Source organism: Rutidosis leptorrhynchoides, chromosome 1 (assembly GCF_046630445.1).
Source record: "Rutidosis leptorrhynchoides isolate AG116_Rl617_1_P2 chromosome 1, CSIRO_AGI_Rlap_v1, whole genome shotgun sequence".
Classification (NCBI taxonomy): Eukaryota; Viridiplantae; Streptophyta; class Magnoliopsida; order Asterales; family Asteraceae; genus Rutidosis; species Rutidosis leptorrhynchoides.
Genome location: NC_092333.1, coordinates 206,140,661 through 206,154,226, shown reverse-complemented (window position 1 = coordinate 206,154,226; position 13,566 = coordinate 206,140,661). Strand labels below are relative to the sequence as shown.

The window sequence follows — 13,566 nt, the reverse complement described above, 5'->3', positions numbered from 1 at the left end:
GAAAGTGTGTTATGGTATTTGTTAATGAGTAAAAGGTGACTATATTGCATACATAAAGCTAAAGTTTTCAAGTCTACAATTTTTGCATATTTTATGTACAAAACTTGAACAACTTTTTGGCTACGATAGATTAGATATAATGAATAAAGGTATTTTAACATTAAATCAATTAGCATCTCAGCATATGGAACTATAGATAAGTATTTAAAAAATCTAAATGGGATTATAGACAATGCTCACGTGACAATCTACTTAGTTTTATACACCAAATTGAATAATTAGAATAGAAAACCATAAAAGTTAAGTGTGCTTTTCTTGAATTGTTTTTTGTCATTGAGACTTCAGGGTCAATTTCTTTGTTCCGGCAAGACTTTATTGTGATTGGTAAGTGTTGGGAGGTTGACCACACGTATATACAACTACTGTTTCTTATGCAATGCATCGGTTCTCTTAATTGTGTAGGAACAATTAAACGATATTAATCGATCAAATCTACAATATCGAGTGCGGACTAACTCGATATTGAGTTTTATATCAAAAACAACTTAAACAATTATGATCTAATTAAGCAAATCGACTTTGAAATGTAATAGATCAACCAAACTAAATGCTAGACCTGCAGAGAAACAGAAACACGTCTAGGGTTGAGTTAAAGTTCGTAACCTTAACAATGAACCCGAAATTCTCATTAAACAAGGTTTGCACGTGTAACCATGCGGTTGCAGTATGGAACCGTGCGGTTGCACTTGTATTCGTACGGATGCATTCTGCATTCGTGCGGTTACACTGACAGTAAGTAGCATAACATTAAATACATACAATTGATTGTAAACGTAATAGTAAGCATAATAAACCAACAACCAATTTTTCGACTACTTACAGTGTCCATAGAATTCACGAATACACAATAATGAACAAGGGACTTACTTTATGCACTAACAAACTCCCCCTAGGACGTATTTCATTACAAAAACACTAGAATTTTTAAGATAAAACATTAAGTACACAAATCATAAGCGTAACATGTACGAATTACACGATTGAACTGAATAACTTGCTCCATGTTGTGAAGCTCATGAAAGATCGTGTGTCTTCTCAACACCTTGAATATTGCTTTACACATGTTCCTGATCCACCTTGGAATTTCAATTACTTGTACCTCATCATCATTAGATGTTGAGTTAGAATTCTCCCTTGCTTCCTTAGCTTTGATCAGCTTGGTCACCTTGCAGACATTTGCATGTTTCACCTCGGAATCTAAATCATCCGTCCAGTTAAACCAAGTATCATCAACCGGTTTCAGCTCTCCCCCAGTTTCCATAACCTTCGCCATCAACATTTTCTTCTTGTAGTAAGCAACATCTTTCTTCTTAGGCATCTTGCACTCGTGAGAGAAATGACCAGCTTTGCCATAATTGTAACAGATTGACTCATTCTTCTTGAAATCATCAGCATGTTGATGTTTTGATGAATTAGGTTTCTTGTAACATGAGGAAGATGAAGAATTCTTGCGCTGGTTGCTTGATTTTCCTTTGAACTTGAGTTTGTTCAAAGCTTTGGTGAACATGGCAGCCATTTTGACTAGTTCAAGGTGAGAATCATCAACATCCAAAAGATTTAGCTCTTCAGAATTAGTTGATTCTTCAACAAGCACTTTCTTGGATAAGCTTTTAGAAGTGGTGAATGATTTGCTCTTCTTCTTAGTAATGAGGGCAAGTGGATCACCCGGAGAACACTCTTTTATTTCCGCTTGAATTTTTGATACAGCAGGTTGATAATGCATAAGTACTCCAACAAGCTCATGAATATTCAGCTTATCAATCTCCTTGGTAGATTTAATGATTGTTCCATAAGGAATCCAATCAATATTGAGCTTTTTGAGAAACTTCATGTTGATCTCAGCATTCACTTTTGTAATCTTGCACATTTTCAACTCATTATGGACACCATTGAAACGTCGGTTGGTTTTCTTGAGAAGTTCTTACAGGTTCCTGCTCTAAATCTTCATAAAGTCCAAGAGCCTTATTCAGTTTGGTAACATCTGACATGTCATAACCTTCCTGTTGTCTTTTGATCTCATCCCATATGTCCTTAGTAGTGGTATTGCTGTCAATATTTTTAAACAACTCATACGGGATGGCTTGCTTGATGACATTTGTAGCTTCAATATAACCCTGAGCTCTCTCACGTTTCTCTCCAAAAAGTTCATAGACTAGAATTGGCATACAAGTATCCGGATGATATTCTACAACTGGCCCATCTCTCAAAGAAGCCCATATGTATTTTGCCTTCTCACCCTTGTAGTCTATGTACTGAGTGATACGATGAAGCCACTGGTTGTACTTGCCATCAAACAACACTGGAGGTCTGGAATCTGATCTGATGATCAAAGTATCTTGAGTAGACATATTAATAACAAATGAGGTAGATTTGATAAAGATTCGGTTTATCACACAATCCAAGATTCAGGTTCAGAAAAATCTAACAAACATGTCATATTCGGTATCTGGTTAGGTACTGTAGCAGAATCAGTATCTGGTTTGGTACTGTAGAAGATTCAGTATGTCAGATTCTGTATTAGAAACTGATAGGAATAACAAGTATCACACCCTGATTTGGTATAGATTCGGTTAATACAGAATATGAAGCCTTAGGACACTTAAAACCCAAAGTATCAAGTGAAATATAGATTCTGGTTCGGTAGCCAAATTCTATAAAATTTGAACTCAAAACAATCCAATTTCTTTGAAACAGACTCAGTAACCTTGCTGCACAAGAAAACAAGTTAGTAACAAACAAAATATCAATGAAACCGAGAGTTTATGATACCGAATGTCAACTGTAGCAGTTGACAAACTGAGTGTAAGTATAAAACTTAGAGAATCAATTGAATCCTTGCTCAAACTACACCAATTAGCTGTGTATAATCAAACCGAATGTGATTGAATCACAATCACACCACAATCTGCAACAATTAAGATGAATTCCTGACTTTGAAGTAGACTCGGTATGGCAGTTAGAATACCGAATGATGATCACATCTTCAATTATTGAAGAATTGATGAAATTAAACCGTCAAAAATGTGATTAAACACCTCACAAACTTAACTGAATCCACAAACTTTCACTTAAACACAGAATCAAGCTTGAATTGATCAATACCGAGAGTTTTAGCCACGAACTCTAAAAATCAGCTTGATTCTCCATAATTGTTGTTAAAAAGCTGTAATGATGATCAAAACTCTTTCTAATACACCTAATAAATCTTCGCTGAACTTATCACAAGAATCTGAACGTCAGATTATCACTTTCGATGATACCGAATGTGATTCAATCTAACCGAGTGTGAACAGATTCTGTAAATTTTAATCTTTGGATCGATATATTGATGTAAAAATCACTCCCTGGATGCTCTAATACCAAATGATAGGTCAGATCATAGTGAGAATTGAAGATGTGATAAGATTGAGTGAGACTCAGTAAGGTAAGAACAAACTCGGTATTAGAGAGAATTGATAAATTTACATTCCACAGCTTCTTAAACTAGTTTACAATTCAATGACTATCTAATTAGGACTACTAAGGTTCCTTATATAGCCCTCTTATAAGGAACCATCATTTAGGCTTGTTTTACATTCACACTATATACATTTCGGGGTCCTAATAGTGAATGGTTTGAGAGTTGTTTCCACGGTTTAGGCACCAGAGTTCGATTCTCCGTTCTCTTTCTTTTTACTGCTCTGCCACGTGTTCTAAATAAGCTCGTGTCCTTCCCTTTTGTGCTAACGTGGTTTCCACTTTTCACTTTTATCTTTTCTTTTCTGTTTTGATTTTTATTCTAGGTTTTTTTGGCTTAATCCACCGCTTCAGTTCTTCATCTTCTTCAGAATCTGATCGATTTCTTCTTCTCTTCTTCTTCTCATAATCTATTACTTGCGTTTCTATGTATGTTTCTCTTTCTTTTTTTTGCTTTATTATTCTTGTCTCTATGAATATTCTATTCAATGTTGTGTTACTATATCTTCTTTTCTATTTGAGTATTATTAGAGTTTCGTATATCGCTTATTTAGGATAGCGTGTTTTTAGTATAATTTGTTTCTTCTAAATTGGCTTATAATGTTTGTTAATCTGGTTTTATGCATTGTATCTTCTTTTCTATTTGGGTATTATTAGAGTTTGGAATATCGCCTATTTAGGTTAGTGTATTATTGGTTGTTTTGTTAGTGTAATTTGTTTCTGCTAATTTTGCTTATAATGTTTGGTAATCTGGTGTTATGTTCATATTCTTTGCGGATGCCGTTGATTTTTTCTGCATTTGTTTCATTTGGGAATGGGTACAAAAGTGGGTGTAAAATGCCGCCTAAAGAAAGAATTAAAGTGTCTCTGGAGCACGCTGTTCCATCTGGTCCCGATGGTTTCAGTGGTGATACACAGTCTAGGTCTGTCAAAAAAAGAAAACAATCAATTAATCAAAGCATTGTTCCCAATGAATGTATTAATTCTTCCAATGCTGCTGCCTTTGGTGTCTGTGATGGTGTTGGCTGATCATCTGCTGGAGTTCCTACTTACATAGGTGTGTACAATCTTATGCTTTATTTTTGTACATGTTTATATATAAAAGTGTGAGTATATTTTATAGGATGTTTATAGTTGTTGTTATTTTGTGTTTCTTATTTTAGGTCAATCTCCTTTTCCTTCATCCATTGAATCTTCTCATCAACTCTCGAGAATATTACAAGCTTTGTTTGCTATAATTAATTTTCTTATAAGTTTGTTAATTATAATTCTGTTTTGATATTCACTGAAGTGTATTCCATTTTTGTGTTTGTTAAATGCTAGATGTTACCAATGATTATGAAGACATTGGTGATTGTAATTGTGTGTGCTCCTACTGTGGTGCAATGTTTTGGTATGAAGAACGACTTAGGGTCTCTACGTCTTCTTTAAATTATAGTCGTTGTTGCGAAGGTGGGCGCATTTCTTTGCCTCGAGAAGAAACTCCTCCACAACAGATTATAGGTTTATTAAGTGATAAACATTTTATGGAAAATATAAGGGCTTATAATCAAATGTTTAGCATGGCTTCTTATGGTGCTCACATAGATGATCTTATTAATAATGGTAGGGGCCATATGTGTTTAAAATTTCTGGGAAAGTATACCATTGGATTGGATCATTTTGTCTAGAAGAAAGTAACCCTCCTAGGTTTCTTCAATTGTATATATATGATACAGTTAATGAAGCAAGAAATAGGATGAGGTTTTTTAATGGTAACGATTCTAGAACTCTTAATCCTGATATAGTTGGCAGCTTAATCGATGTGTTGAATTCTAAGAACGAGTTAGTTAAACTCTTTAGAACTGCTAGGGATAAGATTGATGAGTTAGATGTGCCAGATTTGAAAATTCGATTGTTTAGTGTAGTAGGTTAAAGACAATATGAAATTCCAACTTCTGATGCATTAGGAGCTATTGTGTATGGTTTTGATGATGATACTCGAACAGACTATGATCTGATTATCGAGTGTAAGGGTGGTACGCCTCAACGTGTTAACAAATTACACTCGTCATACATGTCTCTTCATTTTCCATTACTTTTTGTTTTTGGTCAGCCTGGTTATCATCCAGGTTTGACATTAAGAAGTATAAGTAGTTCTAGCAGTAACAAAAAGAAAAAGTTGACTATGAATACATTTTACAGTTACCAACTACATGATAGGTACAATCATTTTGGCTGCTTTCAAGATGTGGTAGATTGTTTCAGCAATACATAGTTACCACGTATTGTAGTATAGAGTTCGATAGATTGGATTATGTAAGGTGCAAACAACAAGATATACGTAATGAATACTTATCTGGATTATACGATGCTTTAGATAGAGGTGATCATTATAGGCATGAAGTTGGATCTAGAACTATTCTACCAGCATCGTTTACAGGGGGCATAGGTATATGTATAGTCATTACATAGATGCATTAGCCACTTGTCGTGTTTACGAAAATTCTATATTTTCATAACATTTACGTGCAACTCGAAATGGCCAGAGATTAAAAGATATCTTTCAAAGTATTCACATCTAACTTCTAATGATCGTGCTGAGATAATTTCAAGAGTATTTCACATCAAAGTGAGGCAATATGTATCCGTCTTGTAGAAAGAAGAGTTGCTAGGTCCTTGGAAAGCAGGTACAAAATTAATCTATTTCTTTTCAATTGTTTTCTGTAATTCTACTAACTTATAAAAATATTATAAGTTTAATATTAGTTAAATGGCTAAACTATTTTTATTTACTAAGATTATAGGAATGTGTTTTGCTTTGGTTATAATATAGGTAGTTACTTTTTTTTTTACACACTTTTAATTTTAACTATATTCTATTCATGTTTATTTTATGATACAGTATTATACACGATCGAGTTTCAAAAAAGAGGTTTACCCCATTGTCACACAATATTATGGACCCGTTCTGTGTCAAACTCTTTCGAACCACAGATGTCAACTGGTACATATCTGCTGAATTTCCAGATCTAACAAAAGATCCTAAAGGTTTCAAGGTGGTGTCCAAAATGATGATTCATGGCCCGTCTGGATTAGTCAATAAAAGTGCTCCCTGTATGCAATACGTAGAAATCAGCCCGTCTGGCATTTTCAACAGAGATAACGTGTGCTTAAAAAGATTTCCAAAAATTTATAATGAAACAACATATTTTGATAAAGATGGGTTTGTGCATTATCGACGATGCAATTCGGTAATTTCAGTAGACAAAGGTATGATGTGAGATTAAAATTCATTTTGTACAATCATAATTAGCTGACTATCTGATGATGCAATTATATACAGCTATTAGCAATGATTTACATACTTTTTTGCCTTTGTTCAGGAATATGCAAACTAGACAAAGAATATGTTGTGCCGTATAACCGTACTTTGTGCCTAAGGTTCCATGCACACATCAATGTTGAATGGTGCGGTTGGACAATGCTTATAAAGTATCTGTTTAAATATATATCCAAAGGAACCGATTGAATTGCAGCGCATATTCCAAGGCCTCTTGGGTCTACTTCATTTGCTAATGCTTCACGCTCTTCTAATGTTGATGAAATACAAAATTTTATTGATGCTCGATTCCTTTGTCCTCACGAAGCTGTTTGGAGAATATATAATTCTCCGATACACTACAGAGAACTTGCAGTTCAAATTCTCTCAGTTCATTTAGAAGATATGCAGTTAGTAACAATTCGTGCTAAACAACATTCAAAATCCTGTTAGTAAGAAAACAACTCTCACTGAATGGCTTGACTATAACAGAAATTCACTCGATGGAAGACATCTGAAGTATCTAGATTTTCCTTCAGAATACGTATGGGTTGGTAATGAGAAAAGATGGAAGCGAAGATTCAATCTCAATAAACCATCAATTGGTTGATTGTCGTACATGCACCCTGCATTTGGTGAAGTATTTTTCCTGAGAATTCTATTATGTCATCAAAAGGGTAGCAGTTCGTTAAAGGATCTGATGACAATAAAAGGTCAACTCTATTGTACATATAGTGAAGCCTGTTTAGCAATGGGCCTTTTAGGCGACGATAGAGAATGGTTAACAGCCATGGAGGAAGCAAGCGCAACAGCAACTTCAAGAGAGCTACGTACTCTGTTCTGTCATATACTTATGTACTGCGATGTTGCCGATCCATCGAAGCTTTGGAGACAAACCTGTAAATTAATTTCAGATGATATACCAATTCGAGTGGCAGCATCTTTACATATATTAAGAATAACCATTAATTCAGAAGAGTTACAAGGATATGTACTTTATGAACTCCAAGTTCTACTAAATGAGCACTTCAAAAATGTATCTGATTTTGGCCTACCAACGATTCTACAGCATTTGTTAGAAGATTTACAAAACAGACTCATAATGGAAGGACGAAATTATGATTGCGAAGCATTAACAGTTGAGAGATCGATATTGTTAGGCAAGCTAAACCAAAAACATAAAATGGTTTATGATATTGTCATCAACGTTAACATGAATCGAAAACAATTATTGATATTCGTATATGGTCATGGAGGTACGGGGAAAACTTTTTCTGGAAAGCACTTACGACTTCTCTAAGAGCTGAAGGCATAGTCGTCTTAGCAGTAGCCTCTTCTGGTATCGCATCATTACTATTACCATCCGGTCAAACAGCGCATTCAGGATTCAGAATACCACTCGATTTGAGAGACGAAAGTGTATGTAACATTAACAAAAAAAACCCGGATGGCATTACGCTTGACAAAAACAGAGCTTATTATTTGGGATGAAGTTCCTATGAATGATCGTAAGTGCTTAGAGACACTAGACAGATCATTAAGGGACATTTTTAACTCCCCAGATATTCCTTTTGGAGGTGTTAGTTTCATTTTAGGAGGAGATTTTCGGCAAACATTACCAGTTAAAAAGAGATGCGGTAAATTAGAAATTCTAAATGCTTCCATATTCAACTCCCATTTATGGAAGTGTAAGACCCAAATATTTATTGTACATAATGTATTTATGGTGTACGATGCATGTATGAAGTGTACGCAGCATGTACGTGTTGCTTGCTCGAACGTCGAAGGAAACTGGACGTTGTCTGAAGTGACAAAGTGTGTACGTATCTTTTCAACCCCAAATAAAGTTTGTATTGATGTTTCAAAGCATTTTCATTGGAAAGAAAATCTTATTACGTTTCCAACGATATTTGATTCATCGAAAATGGAGCTACGGTCAAAAAGTTATGGCCAAAACAAGAAACTGAAAACTGACCTGAAGGTTGGAGCGGCGCTCCACCTTATGGAGCGGCGCTCCGATCCCGTCTGATGCAATTTTCAGCCTTTTTAAAAGGTTTAAATGAGGGGTACTTTGGTCTATTCACTTGGGGTCGATTTGGGGTAATCAAAACTGATCCATTGATCATTTTGAACCACATTTCACTCATCAAACACTCTCATCAAACCCTAGAGTGAGAAACCCATTTTAAGTGAGAGAAAGCTCCATTTGGAGAAGAAGAAGTTTGATTCGGGTCAAGTCTCAAGTATTAAAGTTGTTCATCTCGTCAACGACATCATTTTGGCGGTATTGGTAAGTTCAAACTTCGAATTTCATTGTTTGATTTGAGATTCAATGTTAGGGTTGGTGTTAGTTAGTTGTAAAACCCACTTAGTTGATGAAGAGGGTTTATGGAAACTTGCTATTTTGATATTTGGCGGGTTTTGGGTTGGTTAATGATTTAACCATGTTTAAGACTTGTAAATGGTGTATAATCACTAGTATTAGTGATTATTGATGTTTGGAGACCATTAGGGTTCTTATGGTTGACTAATTTTGACTAGAGTCAAAATTAGGGTTTGTTGATGATTATGACTCAATTGTCGATTTAATAAGGTTTATAAACTTAAAATGGATTAAGTTGAAGCATAGAACCGATTTAAATATGTTTTGGTGTCAAAACTTGCTAATGGCGTGATATTGACTTCTTATGGGTCAAATTAGGGTTTAAGTGTCATTTTGGGCAAGATAGGTGTTTAACACCTATGATTGGGTTTAATTGGCATATTAGGACCATTCTCACTTGTGTTAGTGATTATTGGTTAGTTTGGGCACGGTTTGTGCTTGGAAGTGCATTTGGGTCAAAATGGCACTAAGTGTCGAATTGGGTTGGTTTGTAAGTCAACCCTAATTGTGTTGCTTGTTTCGTGATAATGGAATAGGTACTTTCCATTGACGAGTCGCGGATTGCTTGGAAGCATTCATCAAGGCGACAAGGTGAGTGTTAATATCCTATGTGCATATGTATGTGTAGGATGGATGCGGGTCGGGTGAAGTGGTTCTCGGTTATAGAACTCACTTCACATATAGGTGGATTTGATGGACTTGTGTATAGGCCCAATTAGCACGGATGTGCGTTTTGGTTGACCACCTTTGGCGAGGTGCACGTTTTGTGTGTACATTATCACACGTGGTTGTGAATTGGATAACCCCAATGGCGAAGGGTTGATATTGAATTGTGATGTGTTTAATTTTATGAATGGATATGTGTTGTCAAAGTTAGTGATATATGTGTTGTACGTTGACGGCTTTATGAATGGATATGTGTTGTCCAAGTTAAGGATATATGTGTTGTACGCTGACGGCTTTATGAATGGATATGTGATCTCCAAGTTAGTGATATATGTGTTGTACGCTGACGATTTTATGAATGGATATGTGTTATCCAAGTTAGTGATATATGTGTTGTACACTAACGGTTTTATGAATGGATATGTGTTGTCCAAATTAGTGATATATGCGTTGTACGCTAACGGTTTCATGAACGGATATTTGTTGTCCAAGGGTTAGTGATATATGCGTTGTACACTAACGGTTGTTATGAACACCGATGGGAAATTCGAGTACCATTCCTTTGTACGATTGGTTAACCTTGGGCGGTTTTACGCTCTGTTATATATATATGAATGTATTGTTGTGATGTATCTAACCCTCTGGGTGTAGCTTATTGGCGTTTTTCACATCGTCGTTGGTGACTTACTTTATGGTTGTTGTTACTAGCTTGTTGCTTAGTGATTATACGGTATGCTTAGCTTAGCTTGCCTTTATGCTTGGATGCTCCGGTATGCGGTATTTGATTTTTTGTGTGGATTGTCCATTTTATGCATATATATGTATGTAGTATATTCTCACTCAATAAGCGTTAGCTTACCCTCTCGTTGTTTACATTTTTATAGATTTGCTTGGATACGGTGGCTCGGGTAAGCGTGGGAACTAGTGGACTCGCGTAGTTGCTTTAGAAGGCTTGCTTTTGGATTTGATTAGGATTGGGTAGCGTATCCCCAATCGCCATGCTTGGCTTTATTTTGTGTTAAAAATTATGTGGTTGAAAATTTGAATTTTGTACGAAAGTCGTAAAACGGCCGATGTGGGCCCGGTCTCGTAAAACTCGTTTTATTATTGGAACGTGTTAGTTTTAACTAATATAAAATGTTGTGAAAAGCGTTTGGTCTAAAAGTGTCGGGAAGCAAGAGATCTTTTTCGCAAAAAAGGAAAAGTTGGACAGGCCGTTTTGGCGCGCCGCGCAGTCAGTGGCGCGCCGCGCAGGTCAGTGGCGCGCCGCGCCACTATGATGTACAAAAATATTTTTTTTTATTTTGCATATTTCGATTGCATATGGGTTGGGTTGTTACAAGTGGTATCAGAGCATGGTCTAAGGGATTTAGGTGACTTGAGATAGGTGCCTAGACTTAGACTTTTGTGTGTGCTTAATTTTGTTGCGGGACTTGTAGGATTACGGGTCAGAATGGGTTATAGTTAGTGCCTTGTTTGTAGGTGGACTAACGTTTATATTAGTAATGCGGATATTATTAATATATTATTGTGTTGTGATAATAATTCTCGCGTGTGTTTTTATCGCGTAGAATTTTGTTTGTGTTTGCTTATATCATCGAGCGAGGCGGCCGTTGTACTAACAAGTTGATACGGCGTGCATGCGTAATAAGGACTTGAAAACCTTATTACGGGTGCAAATCGTGTCTAACAAGTGATGTATTATGAGTGTTTAGCAAGATGGGGCGGTGTTGTGCGTGTGGTTTATACGTTCGTGATCTAATCGTTTGCATTCCTTAGAATGAAAACGAAAGATGGATGCGGAATGAGTGAGCCTATTCACGAAGTGAAGGATGAGTTAACGTTAAATATTGAGGCCGTGTTTGAACAATATGTCTCGGTTTTCACCGGCAAAGTTAGGGAAGTAACCAAGGAGTTGATCGAAGGACAAATGACGGAAATGGACCGAGACCAAGTGACTAAAGTCGTAAAGGAAGAGTTTGAAAAGAGGTTTCCCAAACCTTGAGGTAGTGATGATGAAGATGTACTTGCAAGGTTAGGATTACATGGTGCTCATGGTAAGAGGGCACGAAGTACGCCTGAAGGCGTCAGGAATGTGAAGAAGAAGAGTAAGAAGGGTTACAAGCTTACGTGCTTTAAGTGTGGGGAACGGGATCATTTGGCACAAAATTGTACGGTGGTGCCTTTAGGCTCAATCAGGTGTTTCATTTGCCGGATGGAGGGGCACCGGAAGTCAGAGTGTTCCGAATCGCATGACGATCGGGTTAGGAGGTTAGAGCGCGAATACATGATGGGAAGTGGAGCACGGAAGCCCAACAGTGCTACATCAGGTACTTTTAGTACGAAATTATATGTTGTTCATTTGTAATAACATGCGGTATGTGCGTAAGTCTTAGCTAAACTTTATTCTCCATTGGAGATAATTCGTAGCGAGCGGGCGGTTTACGTTTATGGTTCCGGTTTGCTCTCAGTAGAGTGTATAAGTGGTGTGTTGTGCCTTGATCCTATGGTGCGAATCCTTGGGTGCTTAAGCATTTTGGTTGGTATCGGGTCGTTAAGCTCGTTTGAGTGAGACCCTTAAAGTCTCAATGGTGTTGTGCATGTTATTGATATGGGTGACGTTCCTAATGGAAGTACCCTATGGTGACGTTTGATTGTCGGACAAAGGGCGTAAGACTTGGTGCAACCAAGCATTCCTTAGTATTTGGGAAATGTTTCTACCAAGCCATGGAAATGGGTTTTGGTGTTCGGTCGTTAAGCGCGTGTTCGCTTTCGTGTTGAAGTTGATGAACCATGGGGTTCGTCGGGTGGATTGAAACTCTTGAAATCGAGTGTTGATCTCGATGCATGTTAGTAAAGGAGTCTACGTGACGCGACATTAGGTGCCTTTTTATACCTACTAGCGTGGTGTTCGACTCCGATTGTGTTGCGGTTACATTGTACTTAGGGTACCGAAGTGAAACCCTTAGGTTCATGAGTGATCGGGTAAAATTCGACAAACTAAAGCAATTGGATGATTGCGAGTGTATAGTTCGTGTAATTTGTGGTACACTTTTCGTTCGAAGTGTTTAAGGATAGGTTAGGATCCTTGGTATGCTCAAAGTTGGAGCAAGACATGGTGATGGACCGTGTGAACCCAATTATTGGTAAAGTCTACCTTTGGTAGCATTGTACGGGTGTACGAGATGCCGTTATGGAACGTAATTCCAAGTGGGGGAGTTACACTCCCGCACGAGGAGGTTTTAGTGTGAGATTTCGGACAATGCTTATGGTAGATCCGAAATTTGTGTCGGGACCTAGATTTGGTCGATTTGTGGTAGAGTAAAATTTCGGTTAAATTGTACATATGATTTTGGATTTGAATTATCACCAAGGTGGTAATGTAGTAAATCTCGTTGAGAGATAATGGACTGGTATGGCGAGCAAGGTGGAATCCCTCGGTTAAGGGATGTGCGTGGTGGATTCTCTTATAGAGAATTATTGTTTTGTGCCTATGTTCGATATAGGTGGTTATTGCTCGATTGTGTGGATGGTTAGTGGTATCCGTTAGGGTTCACTATAGTGTAGCAGAGCGCGATGTTGCACTACTCGTTGTTTGAGGCCAAAAGTGCGTATGTGATTGATGAAGCATGACTTTCGGGGTCCGCTGACTTCATCATGAGATCGTTGATTGGTGAAGCATGACCTTCAGGGTCCGATG

General features: G+C 37.1%; 1 protein-coding gene across 1 annotated transcript; it reads left to right on the top strand.

The window, feature by feature from the left end:
- Positions 1–4,293: 4,293 nt before the first annotated feature.
- LOC139894128 (uncharacterized) lies at positions 4,294–7,427 on the top strand. The gene is made up of 10 exons (XM_071877336.1): positions 4,294–4,536; positions 4,680–4,743; positions 4,840–5,121; positions 5,466–5,718; positions 5,820–5,947; positions 6,045–6,132; positions 6,401–6,768; positions 6,882–6,923; positions 7,035–7,227; positions 7,310–7,427. Exons 1-10 carry the CDS (start codon positions 4,294–4,296, stop codon positions 7,425–7,427), a joined length of 1,779 nt encoding a protein of 592 aa, XP_071733437.1.
- The last annotated feature ends 6,139 nt before the right edge of the window (positions 7,428–13,566 follow it).

Coding starts and splice junctions, on each gene's coding strand:
- LOC139894128 (XM_071877336.1), top strand. CDS start 4,294: ATGCCGTTGATTTTTTCTGCATTTGTTTCATTTGGGAATGGGTACAAA. Junction 5,719..5,819: donor AGTTACCAACTACATGATAG/GTACAATCATTT, acceptor GGATTATGTAAG/GTGCAAACAACAAGATATAC. Junction 5,948..6,044: donor ATCGTTTACAGGGGGCATAG/GTATATGTATAG, acceptor CGAAATGGCCAG/AGATTAAAAGATATCTTTCA.